The 19,456-nt window shown below is 44.3% G+C and overlaps 2 protein-coding genes across 14 annotated transcripts in view; one reads left to right on the forward strand and one right to left on the reverse strand.

Annotated features, from left to right (window-relative positions):
- Positions 1 to 19,456, reverse strand: part of LOC137541444 (dickkopf-related protein 3-like) — a 219,941-nt gene that overhangs the window by 22,415 nt on the left and 178,070 nt on the right. For 9 of the 10 annotated variants that reach the window (XM_068262748.1, XM_068262745.1, XM_068262743.1 and 6 more), the window contains one exon: positions 385 to 456. The exons of the other annotated variant lie outside the window; for it this stretch is intronic. In XM_068262748.1, coding sequence (XP_068118849.1) covers positions 385 to 456 — 72 coding nt within the window. The remainder of the gene's footprint in view (positions 1 to 384; positions 457 to 19,456) is intronic. 10 annotated transcript variants of the gene reach the window in all.
- PLXDC1 (plexin domain containing 1) overlaps positions 7,482 to 19,456 on the forward strand; it is a 101,823-nt gene continuing 89,848 nt past the window's right edge. The window contains exons 1-4 of one of the 4 annotated variants that reach the window (XM_068262732.1): positions 7,482 to 7,609; positions 7,939 to 8,067; positions 8,917 to 9,120; positions 15,498 to 15,744. The gene's annotated coding sequence lies outside the window, so the exon portion shown is untranslated. Of the gene's footprint in view, positions 7,610 to 7,938; positions 8,068 to 8,916; positions 9,121 to 15,497; positions 15,745 to 19,456 lie in introns of those variants that run through there. The other 3 variants (XM_068262733.1, XM_068262734.1, XM_068262735.1) reach the window with 3 other exon arrangements.

The raw sequence follows: 19,456 nt of genomic DNA on the forward strand, positions 1-19,456 counted from the left end.
ATGTGACAGAGGATAGCCTCTGTGCAGCCCCGATCACCAGGGGGGACAGGGAGGAGAGGGAGGGGGGAATTTCGCCGCAGAGGGGGGCTTTGAGGTGCCCCCCCCCCGCAACACCCAGGCAGGCAGGAGCGATCAGACCCCCCTGCACATCATCCCCATAGGGGGGAAAAAAGGAGGGTGATCTGATCGCTCTGCCTGCAACCTGATCTGTGCTGGGGGCTGCAGAGCCCACCCAGCACAGATCATAAAAAACCACGCTGGTCCTTAAGGGGGGGTAAAGGCTGGGTCATCAAGTGGTTAAAACTTTTTTAAATGGGGGTATTGGATGACCTACCTCCCCAATAAGGATACAATGATAATAATCATAAAACAATGTATTCTTACTCCAACAAACTTTACAACGCGTTTCGCGGGTCTAGAGCCCGTTTCCTCAGGCAATATGAAAACAAGGAGCAACTGTAAACAAAAACATATACAAAATATATATAAGAAATATGCAAAAAAGTGATAAAAATAGGGACATAAAATGACATTGGCAATAATGAAAAAATAGGGACACAAATTCCATAAGCAAGAGTAGCAATACAAATAGGAATACCAAATATTGTTATCAGGAATGTTCATTTTGGTGAATCAATAATAGAAAAAAATAGGGACAAAATATTACGATAAAAGCGTTCTTTATACAGACCAAGCACTATCAATTGGTACGGTGAGTTAGATCAATGTATCTTAAGTCTCTATCTATTCCACCATTTGTTCACCATACCATCATAATAAATCAGAATAAAAAAAGAGAAAAAGCCTTTCATATCTTAAATTTAGCGAACAGCAAGCAATCCTATTCATATAATTGTAAATGACTGCATTAGAAATCTATATGCTTCAACTATCAAAATTACTGTATATTCATTCACCATTTCTGAACAATTCTAAATAATCGTTTTAGGTGACTTAAAATGCAAGTGAGCATGGGATTTAATGGTTGGGAGGAAGTGATGTAAAACAATTGTTAAGTACAAGTGTACATCACTCTCTCTGTTTGCCAACAAGATTATCATTAGCAGGCTTGTCTCCAGCTCCCTGCCTGTTTACTAATGAGCTGCTAACACAATGTTTTCCTAGTTTACCTATCAGTGCCAAGACGGTGTTTACAAGGATTAAGTATTCCAAGTAATCAGCTATGTGATTAACAAAACAATTTAACTATCATGCCACAAGTGGACTTGTGAATAGCTTTACAGTGGCTCTAAAAGCATAGAAAACACAGCAGACTTTTGCAGACACTCACACCCCCAGTCTAAATGTCCCCACACATGTACCGATCTTGTGGCCTGATTGACCACCTGATTCGATAATTTTATCGAATGATATGAAAATTGGTGATTGCAACATGTCCAAATGATCGGTGGGCCTAAATCGTTCAATGCATCGATCGGACATGCTGGAAAAATCTTGGTCAAAACTGCCTCACTAGGTGCGTGGAGGTAACTGCGTTCGATATCGCGATGATGGACGAACGTGACAGCTGTCTTCCCAATTGTAAGGTCGTGTGCCCTCCTCCATTGCCACCAGGCAAGTGTGTGACGTTACACACACAATCAATGTGATACACTTGGGGGCAAGAGCAGAGGAGCCACTTAAGCAGGACAGGTGAGATTTTCCACTACACAGGCACCAGGAGAAGGGGGGTACACATTTACACTTGGGGGACAGCCAGTGGAGGCATTGTCACTAGGCAGATTTCTGATAGATTTCATGCTGAAATTGATCAGGAATCGGCCTGCAGTGTATGGACAGGCAACAGATCTCTCTCTGATCAGAGGGAGATCTGTCTTTTGGTCAATCTGCCCATACATCCCTAGATGTATGTGCACCTTCAAACTGCATCCATAAGAACAACGCTTGTCACCTGAGGGGTCGGCACTTAATCCCTTGGATGGCTGTTTGGGAGCCGAGCACTGTTCTTACATCTCGCTCTACTACAGTAGGGTGACACAACTGTTGCTATGGTGAGGGGAGGAGAGATGACTCTGATCCTGACGACACTTGGCACACAATGGGGTGTCCTCAGACGGGCGGGAACAATGGACTCAGCCGATGAATATTGCTTAAAAGTTTTGGCATGAAGGTTCATTAAGTGGCCTTGGGTGACTCCTGCAAACTTGATTCTTAGACGAGACAACCCCAACTAGCCTCAAAACTGTTTACCAATCTTCTGTGCTGAATCACTAAATGACTGACATGAACAATTGCTATTGTTCACCCCGTCCTGGTTGTCCACTGCTCATTCACATGCTCAGCAATGCATCTTTTCTCCCCACTCTATAGAACAGGTTGCTAGGTAGACTCAAAATAATCATCAATGATAGTTTCTAGCAACTATATTTCTATGTCTGAATGTGCCTTAAAGCTAAGAAGCCTCACTTGATTTTTTGCTGCATGAAGTAATCATTTGTGATACTTTTGGGTAAACATATCCCTTGAGCAAAGTGTAAGAGAGTTCCACAGATCCATAATAGGCAACACAAAATTGGTTCTGACCTGTAAGGACAGCAGGGTACCTAACGACAAGAACACTGTGACAGTCTTAAGCGTTACTGTAGCTGCTCTTCTATGCCACCTAGATCGTTGTTGTTTTTATGTACAATATGGGAAGCACTAAAGCTTTTTTGCCTTACAAGGAGGCCTTCCATTACAAATCTCATCACCTTACATGGCAGCTCGGTTCATGTAAATTTCTTTATTGCTCTTGTTACACTGTCTTAATGTTGGAATGTTCACTGTAAAATCTGCTGAGTGGTTTTATATAACAACCCTTGAGACATAACGCATCCTTCATAATAGAGCGTACAGTATACAGATAACACTGCCTTTGTTGATAGAAAATATGTGAAACATTCTCTTAAGGTGCGTGCACATGCACAATATCGGGACCCGATAACTATGGCAACAGTTATGGGCCACTGCACACATGCCACATTTTCAGTTAAGACAATTCCAAATGGTCTAATTGGCCATGTTCTCTCTAACATTTACTGTATTTTTTGGACTATGAGACTCACTTTTTCTTCCCCAAAAGTAGGAAAAAAGTCACTGCGTCTTATAGTCCAAATGCAGAGAGAGCCTGACTGGTGAACGCCTGCCAATATTAACCTCCAACCTGCCGCAGTGTCAGGGACTCCCTGTACTTTGCCCTTGCAGAGAAGGACACTGGGACAAATGAAGGACAGAGGTGGACACATGGGGGGCACAGGAAAACACAAGGGGGACAGAGGGGGACACAGGGAGACACAAGAGGGCATGAGGTACAAAGGGGGCATAATCCACAAGATGTCCCGTCACCATGGATGCACCAGGTTTACTATATATATATATATATATATATATATATATATATATATATATATATATTTCCTTTTGTTTTTTAAATTCCTTACAGACCCGAAAAGATGCTAAGCCAACAGCCCCTTGCCAACCTTAGCTTTCCAACCTCCAAAACCCCTACTTCGCTTAATTTGTTCACCCACCACTTACCGCTAGATTCTTACCAATGGACTAAGAGTCATGTGACTGGTTGATGATGACTCCCACATTATGTAGAATAGTTGGATCACCCCGCTGCCCAAGTTGAGGTGCTATTTTGGCATTGTGTTTCTCTCACTCTGTTGACGTTATTTCCTTTTCTTCTCTCCATACAGCTTTCATTCATTGTCACTTAACTGTCCCTCAGAGGGGCTCACAATCTATTCCTTACCTATCATATGCAGTGTTCTCCCCAGGCTCTTTTAGCTGGGTGCTCCACCCGGCTAGTTTTGATAAGCATCGGTTCACCTCCTCCTATGCTGTAAGCAGAGTTGCGTACAGGAGCACTGGCCCAGCATTCTCTCATATCACCCAACCCGGCTACTTTTTCATGCCACCCGACTACTATTTCATGCCACCTGGCTGGAAAAAAAATTCTGGGGGAGAACACTGATATGTCTATGTATATATATATGGTATGGTATATGTATTTTACTCTAAGGCAAATTAGGGGGAAGCTTATCTATACGTTTTTAAGATGTGGGAGGAAACCAGAGTGCCTTGAGGAAACCCACACAGACACTTGGAGAACATACAAACTCTGTGCAGATAGTACCCTGGCTGGGATTCGAACTTGGGCCCAGCATTGCAAGGTGAAGGTGCTAACCACTACACCATCGTGCTGGTTATCATGTATTTATTTGCCAGTAGCAAAAGCGTGTGTTAACCTGATTTCAGTAACAATGTTTGTATTTAAAGGACAACTGTAGGGAGGCTGCCATGTTTTTTTTCCTTTTGTGCAATACCAGTTGCCTGGCAGCCCCGCTGATCTATGTGGATGCAATAGTGTCTGATTAACACCAGAAAGAAGCATGCAGCTATTCTTTTCAGCTCCGACATTAATGTCGGAAAAAAACTGATCTGCTGCATGCTTGTTCAGGGGCTATGGCTAAAAGTATTAGAGGCGAGGGATCAGCAGGACAGCCAGGCAACTGGTATTGCACAAAAGGAAAAAAACATGGCAGCCTCCCTACAGTCGTCCTTTAAGCTGTACATAACACCTTTTACTGGACCACACTAATTGTTTTTGAATCATTTTCTGGGAACAGAGGACAACATAATACATGTTTTAGCTTCCATCTGGATGGCTGCAAAAGAGGAGTCAGGAAAAAAATGCACAGAGAACCATTTTAATTATTAAATTGCTAATCTTGGAATGCTAATATAAAAAATAAGTGATATCAGTGTGGTTTGAGAACTGAAAAGATGTGTTTTACACATCTACTAGAGTGCACAAATATTGTACCTCAAGAAGGCATCTCTTTTCATGCCTGGAAAGCGGTCGGTGTGTAATTCTGGGCGTTTGTTGTAATATTATCTGGCACCAATTTGTGTGAAACTTACAAATAATATTCTTCAGCAGAAAGAGTTATTACATTTTACAGAATACGATTTCAGGCATTTTAAGCTTACAAATCAGACAGTTGTCTGGCCAGCACCTATTCGCAATCTTGAACTATGAACAAGCTGCATTGAAAAGAATTGTGAAAGCATGATAACTGTTTGAAATAAAGATGATCCTGTATATGGCCAAAACATTCCAAGTTTTAATAATTGAAAAAGTTTCTAGAAAATGAAAATCTTACAATTGAAAGGCCTGTACTAACATGTAACTCCTTTCCACCACTGCACTGTAAATTAATGTTCTTGAAGCACATTCCCCGGTTTTAAAAAATGTTCTGACTCCCTTAAAGGACTACTATTGCAAAACATTTTAAAATTTAAAATACTTGTGTATACATACCTACAAGATGTACATTTGGCCCTGAGAAAAATGCACTATAAATTATTTTTCTCCTATGTTGCTGTCACTTACAATAGGTAATAAAGCTCTGACAAGTTTTGGAATAGTCCATTTCCTCATGGGAAAGGAAAGGACCTAAACTAAAATGCCAGCCTGTCTCCTCTCATGCCACTAGTGTGTGCCACTGGTCTGTGCCACTGCCACCTAGGAGGTGCTGATAAAATTAAAGGAATTCCTGACAATACCCCATGAGGAGATTGACTATTCCGGTTTCAATAATTTTTATTGGATTTTTCAAAAATTATTAACAAACATTTCAAACAATGTTTTGCATTTTTGTAGATGTTTACATTATGCATATTTCCAAATAATCTTCAATAACAAGAAATATACAAAGTAACTGATAATGTATACAGTAACACAAACATGTCAGATTGTTAACTAGCTGAGGGTGTACTCCAATCGTCAATGCAAAACAACTGTTTTAAAACGTCCGTTTTGCACTGAAAAGTTAATACCTACTATAAGTGACCGCAGCTTGGGAAAAAAAGTAATTTATAGTTCACTTTACTCCAGGACAAATGTACATTTTAAATGTATGCATACATGTGTATTTTAAATGTTTTAATTTTTTTGCATTAGTGGTGCTTTAAGCATTCCTACATTTGACGTTCAGACATCGTTCAGCTATCGCACTACTGCACGCGTTTTTCCCAAAGCAAATTGCTGATTCTATTCACTGTAATGAATGGGATCAGCAGCGCAACGCACGGCAATGCGGATGTCGTGCGATCGGGTGCGCTTGAATTCCGAACGCACGGCCATACGCATTGTCTAATGTGAACGAGGCCGAGTGACTGAAGACCAATTAGCATAGTCTCCAATTACATGACCCCCACAATATCAAAGAGAGATTTATTTATTTTTTGCAAAACAATAAGCATGTACTGTAGCACCTATAGGAATATGACTACTGTGCCTATAGGCCTGGGACTCCATGGATTCCTCACAGAATTGACAGTGAGGAAGAATAATAAAAAAAAATGACAACAGAAAAAAGTATGAAAATAAACAATGAAATTATACAAATAGAAGACAAAGAAAAATAAGTTTTTACAATAAAGACAATTCTGTCTCCAACAAAACAGCACAAGTTTTGTATTAATTTACAAACCTGTGAGCAGTGAACTCCAACGCTGTAAAACAAAATTTGCTGTAGTCAAGAAGGTATTAAGCAGCCTAGGATAGGAAGGCGTAAAACATTCTGTTCACAGACATGTGATCACAAAATTTTAAACAGAGGCACATGAAGGTACTCTGTGTGCTTCAGTATGCCTGCTTCTGCACTTCCAGAAAAATCTCCCACACATTCATGTCAGTACCAGGTCAAGTCCATGCTTTCTGGCACTGCTGTGAATGGAACTGCTCCCTAAGAGGCTACAGATGTACTTTTCTCCCCCTTCCTTCGGCATGAATTATAAGAATCATTCCAAATTCCAAAGCCAAGGTAGCCAATAAGAGGTAGAAAAAAATCCATCTGGACTTGGGAGGAATTCTGCAAATCTCATCTGGGTTGATTTGATTTCACTCCCCAGCAAAGAACTATGTTTTGTCTGTAATGGTACCCAGACACTACTGAATATTTTTTAATAGAGCGGAGGTTAGATTTAAAAGAAACAGAATCTAATCTAATGCAAACCTATTAAAAACAAAGGCTTTCTTGACAGATATCATGATACGCTGCATGAAATGCCCCTCAAGAGGTATCTATATAGGAGAAACAGGACAAAAACTGCGCACACGAATGAACCATCACCGCTTTAAAATTAATGAGGGTAAAATGGACACACCAGTGGGCCAACACTTCTGCGAACCAGGACACAGCATGCAAGATCTAAAAGTATTTATTCTTAAGGGTAACTTCAAAAATGAACAAGCAAGAAAGATTTCTGAGTACAAATTTATGAAAATGTTCAAGACATTAACAGAAGGTTTAAATTGTGGAATGGGATTCATGACTCCTTATGTAACATGATTGACTTGGCTTCACTATCTTCAGAAACCTGCTAGATTTCATGTTTGCTTGCATAAGCTCACTGGCTCCAGCCTGCTGATCACCTGACATCTAACTGCTAAACAGCAACCAGTACAACTGCCATCTTCATGCAGCTTCCCTGCATCAGTGTTTTACTACAGCTAACATCTAGAAATATGCCTGAAGAAGGGGACTAGATCCCAGAAAGCTTGCATTATTTAACTTTATCAGTTAGCCATTAAAAGGTATTACTTTTACAAGACTTTGTTTTTTTCTACCTACATATATTGTTTGGCTAACACGGTACAGAAACATTTTTACTACTATTGACAGATATCGGAATGTTTTGATTAAATATAGATTGGGAAAGGCTGTTTTTTTCCGTAGGCTGGAGCAGAGTAATTTATTTAAGTTCCCCATCATGTAGTACAAAGCTAAAGCAATGTATGATCCAGGTAAATGATTAGTATAACACAGACAGCGGACACTAAAGTACAGTAAGTGCATACTGGTAGTAACCTCTGCCATAATTTCATTTGGACTGAACATGTTTTGGTGTGGTTTGTCTTTCCAGGAAACAAAGCCTTCAATTACCTCCACAGCTGCGGTCGGGGATATTTCAGAGCGGGTAGCAGTGCACTAGAGGGCAGCGGAACTGCAGCAAGGGAACAGATAGACTGCTAGAGGCTGGAAGAAGACCCAGGTAAGTAAAGCTTAAGGCTGATTTCACACATTGCAGTGCGATTGTCCTGCGGTAGGGGAGCCCGCTACAGGTCAATCGCAAATCACCCCGTGGCAGAGTGCACCGACAGGGTGATTTGCACAGCTCTGCCCCCACTCAGTGATGTGCTGCCTGCTGGACGGGAAGTACGTCACAGACTTTTGATATAAAGAGGGACACCGTGAGCCTTATATGTTGTAGTATGTACTGGTGATTAGATGAGTAAATATAGTATACTCACAAGTCAGGGTTACCTCACAGGCAACCACTGTAAATGCAGGTGGGGAGATTAGACCTGTCCCCACTCAGGATTAAGAAGTCGCTCTCCGTAGATAAAAAAAAGGGGGTTACACCCCTCCACCTAGGGTGGACTTGTACAAAGTAACATGAATACAGAGGTGCCAAAAGGATAAAAGTAGCTAAAATGTTTTAAAATAGAGGAGATAGCGGTGGACTTACCTCCTCCCAAGAACTTTGAGCGATTGGCACATGAGTGCTGCCCTGCTGCCACAACAACCTAAATAGACTCCAATGCAATACAGACTCTACATTGTCAGAAGCACTTCTGTTGCGCCGCATTGCACCACGGGTATTATGGCCAGTTTCACAGAGACTAATTGCCACTGCGATGGGGGAGAATACCGCACCGCACTGAAACACGGTAAGTGTGAAAGGAGCCTAACTGTTCCCTTTCAGCTTAGATGTCCTTTAAGCAAGGTTTGAAGACCTATCAGTCCTTACAGAATAGTTGACTGGGATGACCTTCTAGAACTATAAGACATAGGAACAACAAGCCATGCTCACAGACTTTTCTTTCTTTGTGCTATACAGGAGTTCATAGCGCAGGCCAGCACAACATTTCAAGCAGATACCCTTTCTCAAATGCTTTCTACCACAGGAGCCTGTAGATCAATGCCAGGCATTTGCATTGACTTTTGGGAAAGGGTGGAGCCAACAGCGCTGGAAGAGGAGGATGACTGTGCCATCTATTCCATCAGAGGCACAACTTCCAACTGCCCGGTACTCACAGGCAAGGTAGGAAGCAGTAGGTCTGGGGGCAGTGGCAGCTGTGGGTGATCCTGCAGACATCATGGCGGTGGGTAATGGCCCATACACACGGGCTACAACTGTCGCCGCAACCACGTGGCACGCGCGTGTTGCGGCGACAGGTCGCCCGTGTGTATGACGCGCGCTCCCCGAACCGTCGCTACTCAGAGCTGTCGCCAGGCGATTGGTGCGGCCAATCCCCGGGAACAGCTGTCGCCGCAACTTCGCCGCAACTGTCGCTAGTCCGCCGTGTGTATGCGGACTAGCGACAGCAACCCCATACACAATGTATGGAGCTTCCGGCGCGGGACTGAACCTTCGGCAACAGCTGCTTCCGCCGCATCTCTGTCCCTCTGTGCGCCATGTGTACAGCTGCTGCACAGAGGGACCTGGCGACAAGCTGTCGCTGCCTTTTTTTTTTTTATTGGGCGACTTGCTACATTTGTGCCTCGTGAGTACGAGGCTTAAGGCACAACTCTGGAAGTGTATGGTGATTTTTCCCACACCTTCTACTAATGTTTCCCCTGAAACCAGTGGCATTTGTACCATACACATGTATATAGCTGAAACTATAATACCTATGTTTTCTGATCTCAAGCATCAGCATACATCTGAAATATAGACATGCACATCAGCTTTTGAGTTTGCTAAAGGTAAGTGTATTCACATTCAAATAGCATTATATACCTCAATCAGACATTGGAGTATGTCATTACATGAATGTTTTCACAAATAGGTAAAAAAGAGGTAAATTACAAATGGCTAACAGCCAGCTAGAAAGCTAAAGTTTAGGCAGAAATTATGAATTGCAATATGTCTGCTGCATAGAGCAAAATAGCACACATAATCAACTGCATGGTGTGTAACAGAACTGTGAGGTATACATCAAAAAACATATAACCCAAAAGAGTAACAACCCCCCAACTGTCGGAACATAGCCCTAGCTCTGGAGCTCATTTGGGTGCTATGAGTCTGTAGTAACTTACCTGCTACACCTAATGTAGGGATACCTCTGAAACAGCATTGAGGGTATGGACCTTTCCTGCTTCAAATTGTTGTTTCTGAACTGTGCTTTGCTCGGGCTCTGCTGAAACAGCATTGTAGGAATGGACCTTTCCTGCTCCAAATTGGTGTTTCTGAACTGTGCTATGCTTGAGCTCTGCTCTGACACAAGTCTTGATAGTTTGTTGAGCCTGGGTCGATGTTCCTATGACTTCTACCTTTCCGGGGGAGATGGACCACCCTGTCTGACCTCGATGCTCCCATAATATACATTAATTTTGAATTGTAGCCTTTATTGCTTCCGTGTCTCCTAGTACTATAGAGATGAGATTTTTGCCCAATCTGGTCAAAAATGTTAAGATTAGAAAAAAGTTTATTGTATATTTATAGGAACCCATAGATATGTTAACCCCCTTGCCGGTCCAATTCCCGCGGCAAGGGGGCAGCACAGCACTTTTTTTTTTTTTTTTTAAATCAAGTTGATAGCCACTGAGCAGCGGCATCCCCCCACCCACTCCGATCGCCTCTGGCGATCAGAGTAAGCAGGAAATCCCGTTCAGAATGGGATTTCCTGCTGGGCTTCCCCGGTCGCCATGGCGACGAGGCGGGATGACGTCACCGATGTCATGGACGTCGGGACGTCAGAGGGAATCCGATCCACCCCTCAGCGCTGCCTGGCACGGATTGGCCAGGCTGCGTAAGGGGTCTGGAGGGGGGGGCGGCGCGGCGGGTAGGGGCGAATCTGCGGTGAGCGGCGGCGATCGGAATATGCACGCAGCTAGCAAAGTGCTAGCTGTGTGCAATAAAAAAAAAAAAATCGGCCCATCGAGGCCTGAGAAATCCTCCTGCGCAGGTTACCCCGAGCTGAGCTCGGGATAACCGGCAAGGAGGTTAATCAATGGGTGGTTTACATTCTGTGGATTTTTGTTCGTGTTCTATGTGCAGATATATTTCAGAGAGCCTGCAGAATTTTTTAAGACACTGCGCGTCCTTTCTCTATTTTCACAAAAGAACGTATGGGACCCCTGGATAGCCCTGTTACATTTTGAGATTGCCTCCCTGAATAGATCCCAGCAAGTGCTGGCCCACTTTGTTATAGTCGCAGCTAAACAAAGTATAGCCAGGGCCTGGAGAACTCAATTCGCCTCATTTGAGGAAGTCAAGAGCAGGGTGACGTCTTTTATGACTCAGGAAAGGATGGCTGCGATCCTTGAGGACAAGGTAGATAAATTCAACAAAATCTGGGAACCATGGCATGCGCTCATTCTCACCTCCTGAGCCATAAGCTAATGTTAGTCTCCAGGATGGAGTCTGTGGGCCCCCAACACCATTCCCCTTTCCCCCCTCCCCTCCCTTTCCCCTCTCCCCCAGCTTTCCCCCTCCCCCTCCCTTTCTTCACTTTTATTTTCACTCTTTTCTTCTATTTTCTACCTCTATCTTAATTTTTAGGGCATCTGCCCTTCAAACAGTATAAGAAGACAGAACAAGTGGGTTAAGCTGTGCCTTGCTGTAACATATTACGTTATTGTTGGATGAGTTGCCTAGGGCTAACCTAACGAGGCTTTTATTTTAAATTGAAAGACTCTACTATACTTAAGCAATGTCTTCTTACTATATTGGTCCATGACCATTGTTGTATATATCTATTTTTGAAAACTCAATAAAAATATTGAAACAGAAAAGAACGTATGGTATGAGGTGTCCAAAATAAAGGTGAAAACCTGCACGATTTCCGTGCATGAAAAAATAAAAATACACAGAATGTTCTGTATTTTGGGGGTTAATGGAGTTAAAGTTAGCAAACCTATGTTAAGAAACTTGTGTTATCTGGTTGTAGAAGTTCCTTTCTGAACTCTGATGACACGCGTCTGTACAGGCCGGCCCAGTGATCTCGCCCAAGGGGATCGGATGAGTGTACTCACCTTAACAACTGGCTGGATACTGGGGATTGTCTGGACTTCTTGGTTAAGAAGCTCAGGCACACCCACTTCCTGCTACACAGCTGCCTGCACCACCACACACCCTGGTTATGTCATCACCTGCCCTCACACCAATGATTGAGACAGCTATCAGGTGTGGATGGCTTGATGTAATTGAGTCATAGACTAATCTAACTATGGGAACAGGGCAGGGCCCAGTAGTCTTATTTGTGACAGCAGCAGACCTGCAGAGGTAGTAACGCTGCATTGATTGTTAGCAACCTTACTACCAGATCAGCACACAATGATCCAGTAGAGAATCACCTTAAGGGGCCCATACACCTAACGATTTTCCTGCCGAAATACGGCTGTTTCGATCACAGTGATAGCAAGCATTCACACAGGCAAGACTACAGGAAAGAATGTAACTAGCATAAGTATTGATAAAAACTGTTGTGCGCTACCTGCGCACCACAATTTTACCGCTATTTAGTGAATATGCCTCATATTACTTTCTGGATAGGCTTCCCTTATTGAGATGCTGAAATTGTTGGAGGACAGGTGTCCTGGCAACGAGATATCTGCTAAAGAGACACAGAGAAATTGTAGGAATTCAAGCAAAAGTGGGTGTGGCCATTATATGATGTGTGTGGAGCCAAATACTAGCGAAATACAGGTAGTCCCTGGTTAACAAATGAGATAAGGAACATGTCCATTTTTAACCATTCTCTTTTGTCCCCTTTTGTTCTCCCTATGCCTCTTTTGTCCCCTTGTGTCACCTCAGTTTGTGCCTCATTTGTCTCCCTCTGTGTCACCTCATCTCCCCATATTATCTTTGTTCTCCCTGTACTGTACCTCTTGACCCCGTGTCACCTCTGTTCCCCCTGTGCCTATTTTCTCCCCCTCTGTTCCCCTGTGCCTCTTTTGTCCCCCTGTGTTACCTCTTGACCCCCTGTCCTAGCTAGGTATAGGTGCCCCACATACAGGTATCCAGGTATAGGCTCCCCAGAATAGGTAGCAAGGCATAGGTGCCCCCAGTATAGGTATCCAGCCATAGGTGCCCACAGTATAGGTTAACAAGGTACAAGTGCCACCAGTATAAGTAGCAAGCTATATGTGCCCCAGTATAAGTAGCCAGGTGCAGATGCCATAGTATAGACAGAGAGCTATAGGTGCTCCAGAATAGATAGCCAGGTACAGGTGGTGCCCCAGTGTAGGTAGCGAGCTATAGGTGCCCAAGATTAGATAGCCAGGTACAGGTGGTGCTCCAGCATAGATTAGCCAGGTGCAGGTGGTGCCCCAGAATAGATTAGCCAAGTGCAGATGGTGTCCCAGAATAGACAGGTACAGGTGGTGCCCCAGAATAGATTAGCCAGGTGGAGGTGGTGCCCCAGAATAGATTAGCCAAGTGCAGGTGGTGCCCCAGAATAGATTAGCCAAGTGCAGGTGGTGCCCCAGAATAGATTAGCCCAGTGCAGGTGGTGCCCCAGAATAGATTAGCCAAGTGCAGGTGGTGCTCCAGAATAGATTAGCCAAGTGCAGGTGGTGCCCCAGAATAGATAGCCAGGTACAGGTGGTGTCCCAGTGTAGTTAGCGAGCTATAGGTGCTCCAGTATAGATAACCAGGTAGTACCCCAGTACAATCTTACAAAGCCCTGTTTCCGCGCAGACTCCTCTCGTTGGGCTCTCCTCCTCTCGCCGGACTCTCCTCCTTTCGCCGCGTCTTCCCGCTATGGTTACTTCCAGCAGCAACTCTGACGTCGTGAGAGGCTGCCTGGTAACCATGGTGACAGGACGCACGGCGGCGGCAGGAGAGCCCGGAGGTAAGCCCAGTGACAGGAGACCATGCGGGAACGGGGCTAAGTAAGTTGCTGCGTCCCTTGCCACCGGCACTGTCTGCCCAGCCTGACACTTCTCTCCTGGGGGCAAGATCCGCCATTTTGTCTGCGGCCGCTGGAGGACCCCCTGACAGCTGCCGATGTACTCCCAGGGGTCCACTGACCCCAGGTTGAGAAACACTGCTCTAAGTTCTGAACAGAGTAAGGCCTCTTCCATTGAGGAGGTTAAACTAGGCACTAGTCAGGCAGTTCAATCTCCCATCATTTGGGTACATTTAAAATATAGCTGAATGGCAGTGCTTGCAACACTGCATGTCTCAGTTCTTGACACGCAGTGGATCAACCGGCTGCACAGAACTGCAACATGTTGCATCCGAGCATCTCTGCAGCTGTGCTCAGATATGGTTCCAAGCACTCAGCCGGTGCAAGATAACTTTCACCGCTTGCAAATTGAAAAGCCAAAAAGATTAAAGGGAACCCAAGATGAGAGACATATGAAGGCTGATATATTTTCTTTTTAAAGAGAACCCGAGGTGGGTTTGAAGAATATTATCTGCATACAGAGGCTGGATCTGCCTATACAGCCCAGCCTCTGGTGCTATCCCAAACCCCCCTAAAGTCCCTCTGCACTCTGCAATCCCTCATAAATCACAGCCATGCTGCTGACAAACAGCTTGTCAGAGCTGGCTGTGTTTATCTCTATAGTGTCAGTCTGCTGCTCTCCCCGCCTCCTGCAGAACTCCAGTCCCCGCCTGCATCCCTTCCCTCCCTGCTGATTGGAGGGAAGGGACGGGGGCAGGGACCGGAGCTATGCAGGAGGCGGGGGAGCAGCTGAGACTGACACTACAGATGTAAACACAGCCTCACAGCATGGCTGTGATTTATGAGGGATTGCAGAGTGCAGGGGGGACCTTAGGGGGGTTTGGGATAGCAACAGAGGCTGGGCTGTATAGGCAGATCCAGCCTCTGTATGCAGATAACATTCTTTAAACACACCTCGGGTTCTCTTTAACAATACCAGCTGCCTGGCAGGCCTGATGACATTTCTGGTCAGTAGGGGCTGAATCACCCACCTAAAACAAGCGTGAGCATGTAGCTAATCTGGTCAGAGACATCTGATGTGCTGCATGTTTGTTCAGGGTCTATGACTAAAAGTATTAGAGGCAGAGGCAGGATCAGCAGGACAACCAGGCAATGTGCATGGTTTAAAATGAAATAAATATGTCAGCCTCCACATCTCTCTCACCTCCAGTTCGCTTTAAGTTCACCAAGGAGAAAAAAAAAATGTGTATTCCCATTTGCAACCAAATCGTTCTTCACAGTTTCCAACCTCAAAATTGATTGCTGTGGGTGATTTTCTTATGTTTTTAAAGGTATGGTCTTGCATTTAGCTATGAAATGAAAAGAAAAGGTCTGCATTTATCCTGGTCAGTGACGTCCTCCCACCCAGCAATTAAAAAAAAGATGCTAAGGCTGATGGTTCATCTTTTGCTTTTGGCACTTATGACATTGTCCCCCAAAACACTGTGATGTAAAGTAATCACAACATGAGTAAAGATAAATGAAGATTACTTTCTTATCAGTTATCTCTTGTATTTGTCTCCAGAAGTTGCTGAAAAATATATATTGTTGCATTTCCTATCTTCGCATGAGAACGTAAGCACGTTATTGAAAATATCCTGCCTTCTGTTGTGACCTGATGGCCAGGAGAACTACAAACTGACACCAGTCATCGAGATTCAGCATTGTCCAGCTGGGAATTACCAGCCAACCATCGGTACTAAAGATCATTGGAAGCTAGTGCAAGAAGCAGCCTGAACCCCTATCATTAGCCTTGCAGCCAGTTTACAGCAGTTGGGTTGCAATTATTATTTATATAGCACCGACATATTACGCAGCACTGTACAGAGTATATTGTCTTGTCACTAACTGTCCCTCAGGAGGGCTCACACTCTAATCCTTACCATAGTCATATGTCTATATCGTGTAGTGCATGTATCATAGTCTAAGGCCAATTTAGGGGAAGCCAATTAACTTATCTGTATGTTTTTGGGATGTGGGAGGAAACCGGAGTGGCCAGAGGAAACCCACACATACACAGGGAGAACATACAAACTCTTTGCAGATGTTGACCTGGCTGGGATTCGAACCAGGGACCCAGCGATGTAAGGCGAGAGCGCTAACCACTGCGCCATCGAGCTGTCCAAATGATTATTATACACTATAATCTAGCATTTAGGGGATTGAACACTTAGTCACAAAGAGTCAGCCTTTATATATGTAAACAATTACCTGAAGTGGGTGGTAAAAAGTTACTTACGTCAGTAGAGTAAAGCCTCTGGATAGTCCAGAGGTATCACTGATCTTCGTATGCCTCTCTGTTCATGCACTGGAACTCTTTGAAAATATTTTAATGTCGAATATTGCTTGTGGCTGTTCTCCCTTCCGTGTACGAGTGTGGCCACACTGCACAAGAGCAAAGAGCAGCCCGCGCCTGCGCAAAAGCATAGAGCCATGTGTGCATGGCTTTTTTCTCTGTGTACAAGCAGGTCAGTGTTTCTGCGCAGGCGCAAACCCTACTGGTACCTGGCTCAGCGTGACCATCCTTATACACGGAGGCTTACCTCTTCAGAAGTAAGTATTTAGGTGTTTTTTTCACACTTCAGATTTGGTTTGTGCGCAAATAACTGAAGATGTGTACCTACACTGGGTGCAGCTCTACTATATTATTCACCAAGCCTTTCCTTTTCGAACCAGTTACATGCCGCACAAACACTCCATTCCCCCTTGGGGATACACTCTTGCAAGCTCTGTTGGCCGAAGTCTTCTGACAAAGGGTTTCATCACTGTGCATATTCATAAGGTCCAACATTAAATACAGTAGAATTTCGCAATAGTAATCTCTGATATAGTAAACCTCTGGCTATAGTAAACTCAATTCTCTGGTCCCAGCAAATGTCTGTATAAATATACAATGTATGACCAACTGTGATATAGAAAACTTCTGATATGGTAAACTACTTGTCCTGGTCCCTTGGAGTTTACTATAAAGGGATCTACTGTATTACACTATTGGAAAGCCCTTTTGTGTTTTCTACTTGCAGTTTTACCACACACCCCTGTGGCAACAAGCAGCACCAGTTATATCGTTACATCCTACTCGAGAGTCATGTTCTGCCATCCACTTAAACATCAGGGCAACTCCCTGTGCACATAATATTGTTACACTATTTCCCATACATTAGAAGCAGACAGGGAGAGGGGAAGAAAGAATAAGAGAGAAGACAGAAGAGAAAAAAAGACGACTCAGGCCTCGTTCACATTGCATTCCGTTCGCGTGTCCGTCCGTATTGGCCTTTTTTTAAGGCAATTTTTTTTTTAGCTTTCCCGGCACTTGGGTAGGCGATGCGTTTTTGTTGAAATAGTTTTTCTAAGCGCTTTTCCCGAGCATTTTTTAATTCACTCCCTGACGCAAGTCAGGCAGTGAACTCTTTGACCCGAAAAATAATAAATACAATGTATTTATTCTTAAAAACGCAATCACTACACAAAGCGATTCTGTGAGCGTTTTGCGTTTCTTCTATACTTTCCATTGAGGCAGAATCGCCCCAAAACTGGCCCACGCACTTCTTTGCCGACCACACAGCGCACATCCCACGCTAATATGAACCTTCTCATAGACATTCCTTACACAAGCATTTGGTGGGCGATTTAAAAAAATCGCCTACGTGTAAAAAAAAAGCCAAAAACGCCTAGAGTGTGAACAAGCCCTAAAGGAATAAGTTGAAAAATATATACTGTATACATATTAGCCTCTAAATCCAAAATAAATAATGTATTTTAGAGTGTTTAAAGCGAACCTGAGGTGGGCAGATGGACACAGAGGCATGTTTTCTGCCTCATAACATGCCTCTGTGTCCCCACACCGCTGCTCTCTGCCCCCCACTGCCGCACTATAGCCCCCCGAGATTGGCAACATTATTTGTCACCATCTCAGAGGTAAACACAGGGAGGATTCCCTGTTCAAAACGCCCACCAGGGGCGTTCCCACAGCATTTTCAGAGCTGCCACTGGGCAGCTCTCTCTCCCTGGCCGTTCCCCCGCCTCCCAGCACGTTGGATGAGAGAATCAATCTCTCATCCCAGCGTCGTGACCTGTAGGTCACGAAAGTAAAAGTGCGGACCACAGGAGAAGCGTGGAGCGGCAGTTTTTGCGGCTACCTGATCTGCTCACCACCACGGATCAGGTAGCCTACTTTTTTCTTTTTCTTTTTTTTGAGCCCACCTCGGCCTCTCTTTAAGGAGTTCAAGAACTTGACCTGAATAATGGCTATATATGTTTGGCTGTCCTAACTGATAATAATGTGACATTCTTTGTGAATTGAGCAATATGTGCATTATAGCTATTCACTTTTCTTTCATTTCACTGGCTATCCATTCCAACTTGAAAGTGATGATTTATCTTTTTGAATCTGCATAACTTATAAAAATGTAATTGTCAGGATAGACAGTTATTTGATGAAATCAGAATTGCAATATGCAGTGTAAAAGAAGCCCTATGCCCGTTCTACAATTTTTTTTTTTTGTAATGTGATGTGTGCGCGCACTGCATCACACTGCAGAAATTAGGCTTCATATAGCCGTGCCACGGTGCAGCGACAGGGTCATTAGCATAGGCTAGCCCCGCGGCCAGTGACGTACTTCCTGCTGGGCAGTATGTCATTGGGACTCCCGTAGGTCCGCTCTTGCGCTCTGCACCACCCTTTGCTCCCGTGGTGCACATTGCCTTCGTCACCCATTGACTTGCATTACTGCATAATCCGTGTGGTAAGCACAGATCATGCCGTAACACGTTGCAGCCTTCGTGTCGGTGCTGCGGCGATTTGGTTACTCCAGGCGTGCCACGTTGTATCATTTGAAGTGTGCAAGACTGTATAGACTTGCATAGCCTTCGTGGCGGGGAAGCAGTGGGGAAGAGTACCGTGGTGCGACTTAGTGTACAGGTGTGCAACGGTCCTTAAGGTGCATACACATGCACTATAGCTGTCACCCATAGGAACTGGAACTTGAATCTAGGGCGATAATTCTAAGCATAAGCTCAGAATTATGAGTGACATGTATTGCTGGTATAGGGTGAGGAGGAGGGACAAAAGTGCAACACATGATGGAGCAGCATTTGTGCAAGGGGTCAGGAGGGAAACAATGTGCCCGACCATTGCTGACACTTAGATCTGGGGTTCCCCACCAGTACAGGCGCCGGATTGTCAGTTGTGATGGCCATCTTCCTAGGCAAGGTTGGGGGGATTGCTGGTGCCTAGAATCACCCTCAGACCAGGGTCGGCACAGTGTCTGGGGACAGGTACAAGTTGAGACACCAGATCTAAGGTTAGTTGAAAGATAAGACCAGGCATATCTAGGATCAAGCTGGGGTTAGGCATAGTTCCAAGGTTAGGGTGAGGTGAATATTTCAGGTAAAGGCAAAAGGGTGGAGCTCTAAAACCCACCCCCTTAAAACTAATGCAGGGACTAGGTACGTACAGCCACCTTAAAGCCCCTTCCTGCTGAA

Source organism: Hyperolius riggenbachi, chromosome 12 (assembly GCF_040937935.1).
Source record: "Hyperolius riggenbachi isolate aHypRig1 chromosome 12, aHypRig1.pri, whole genome shotgun sequence".
NCBI classification, from domain to species: Eukaryota; Metazoa; Chordata; class Amphibia; order Anura; family Hyperoliidae; genus Hyperolius; species Hyperolius riggenbachi.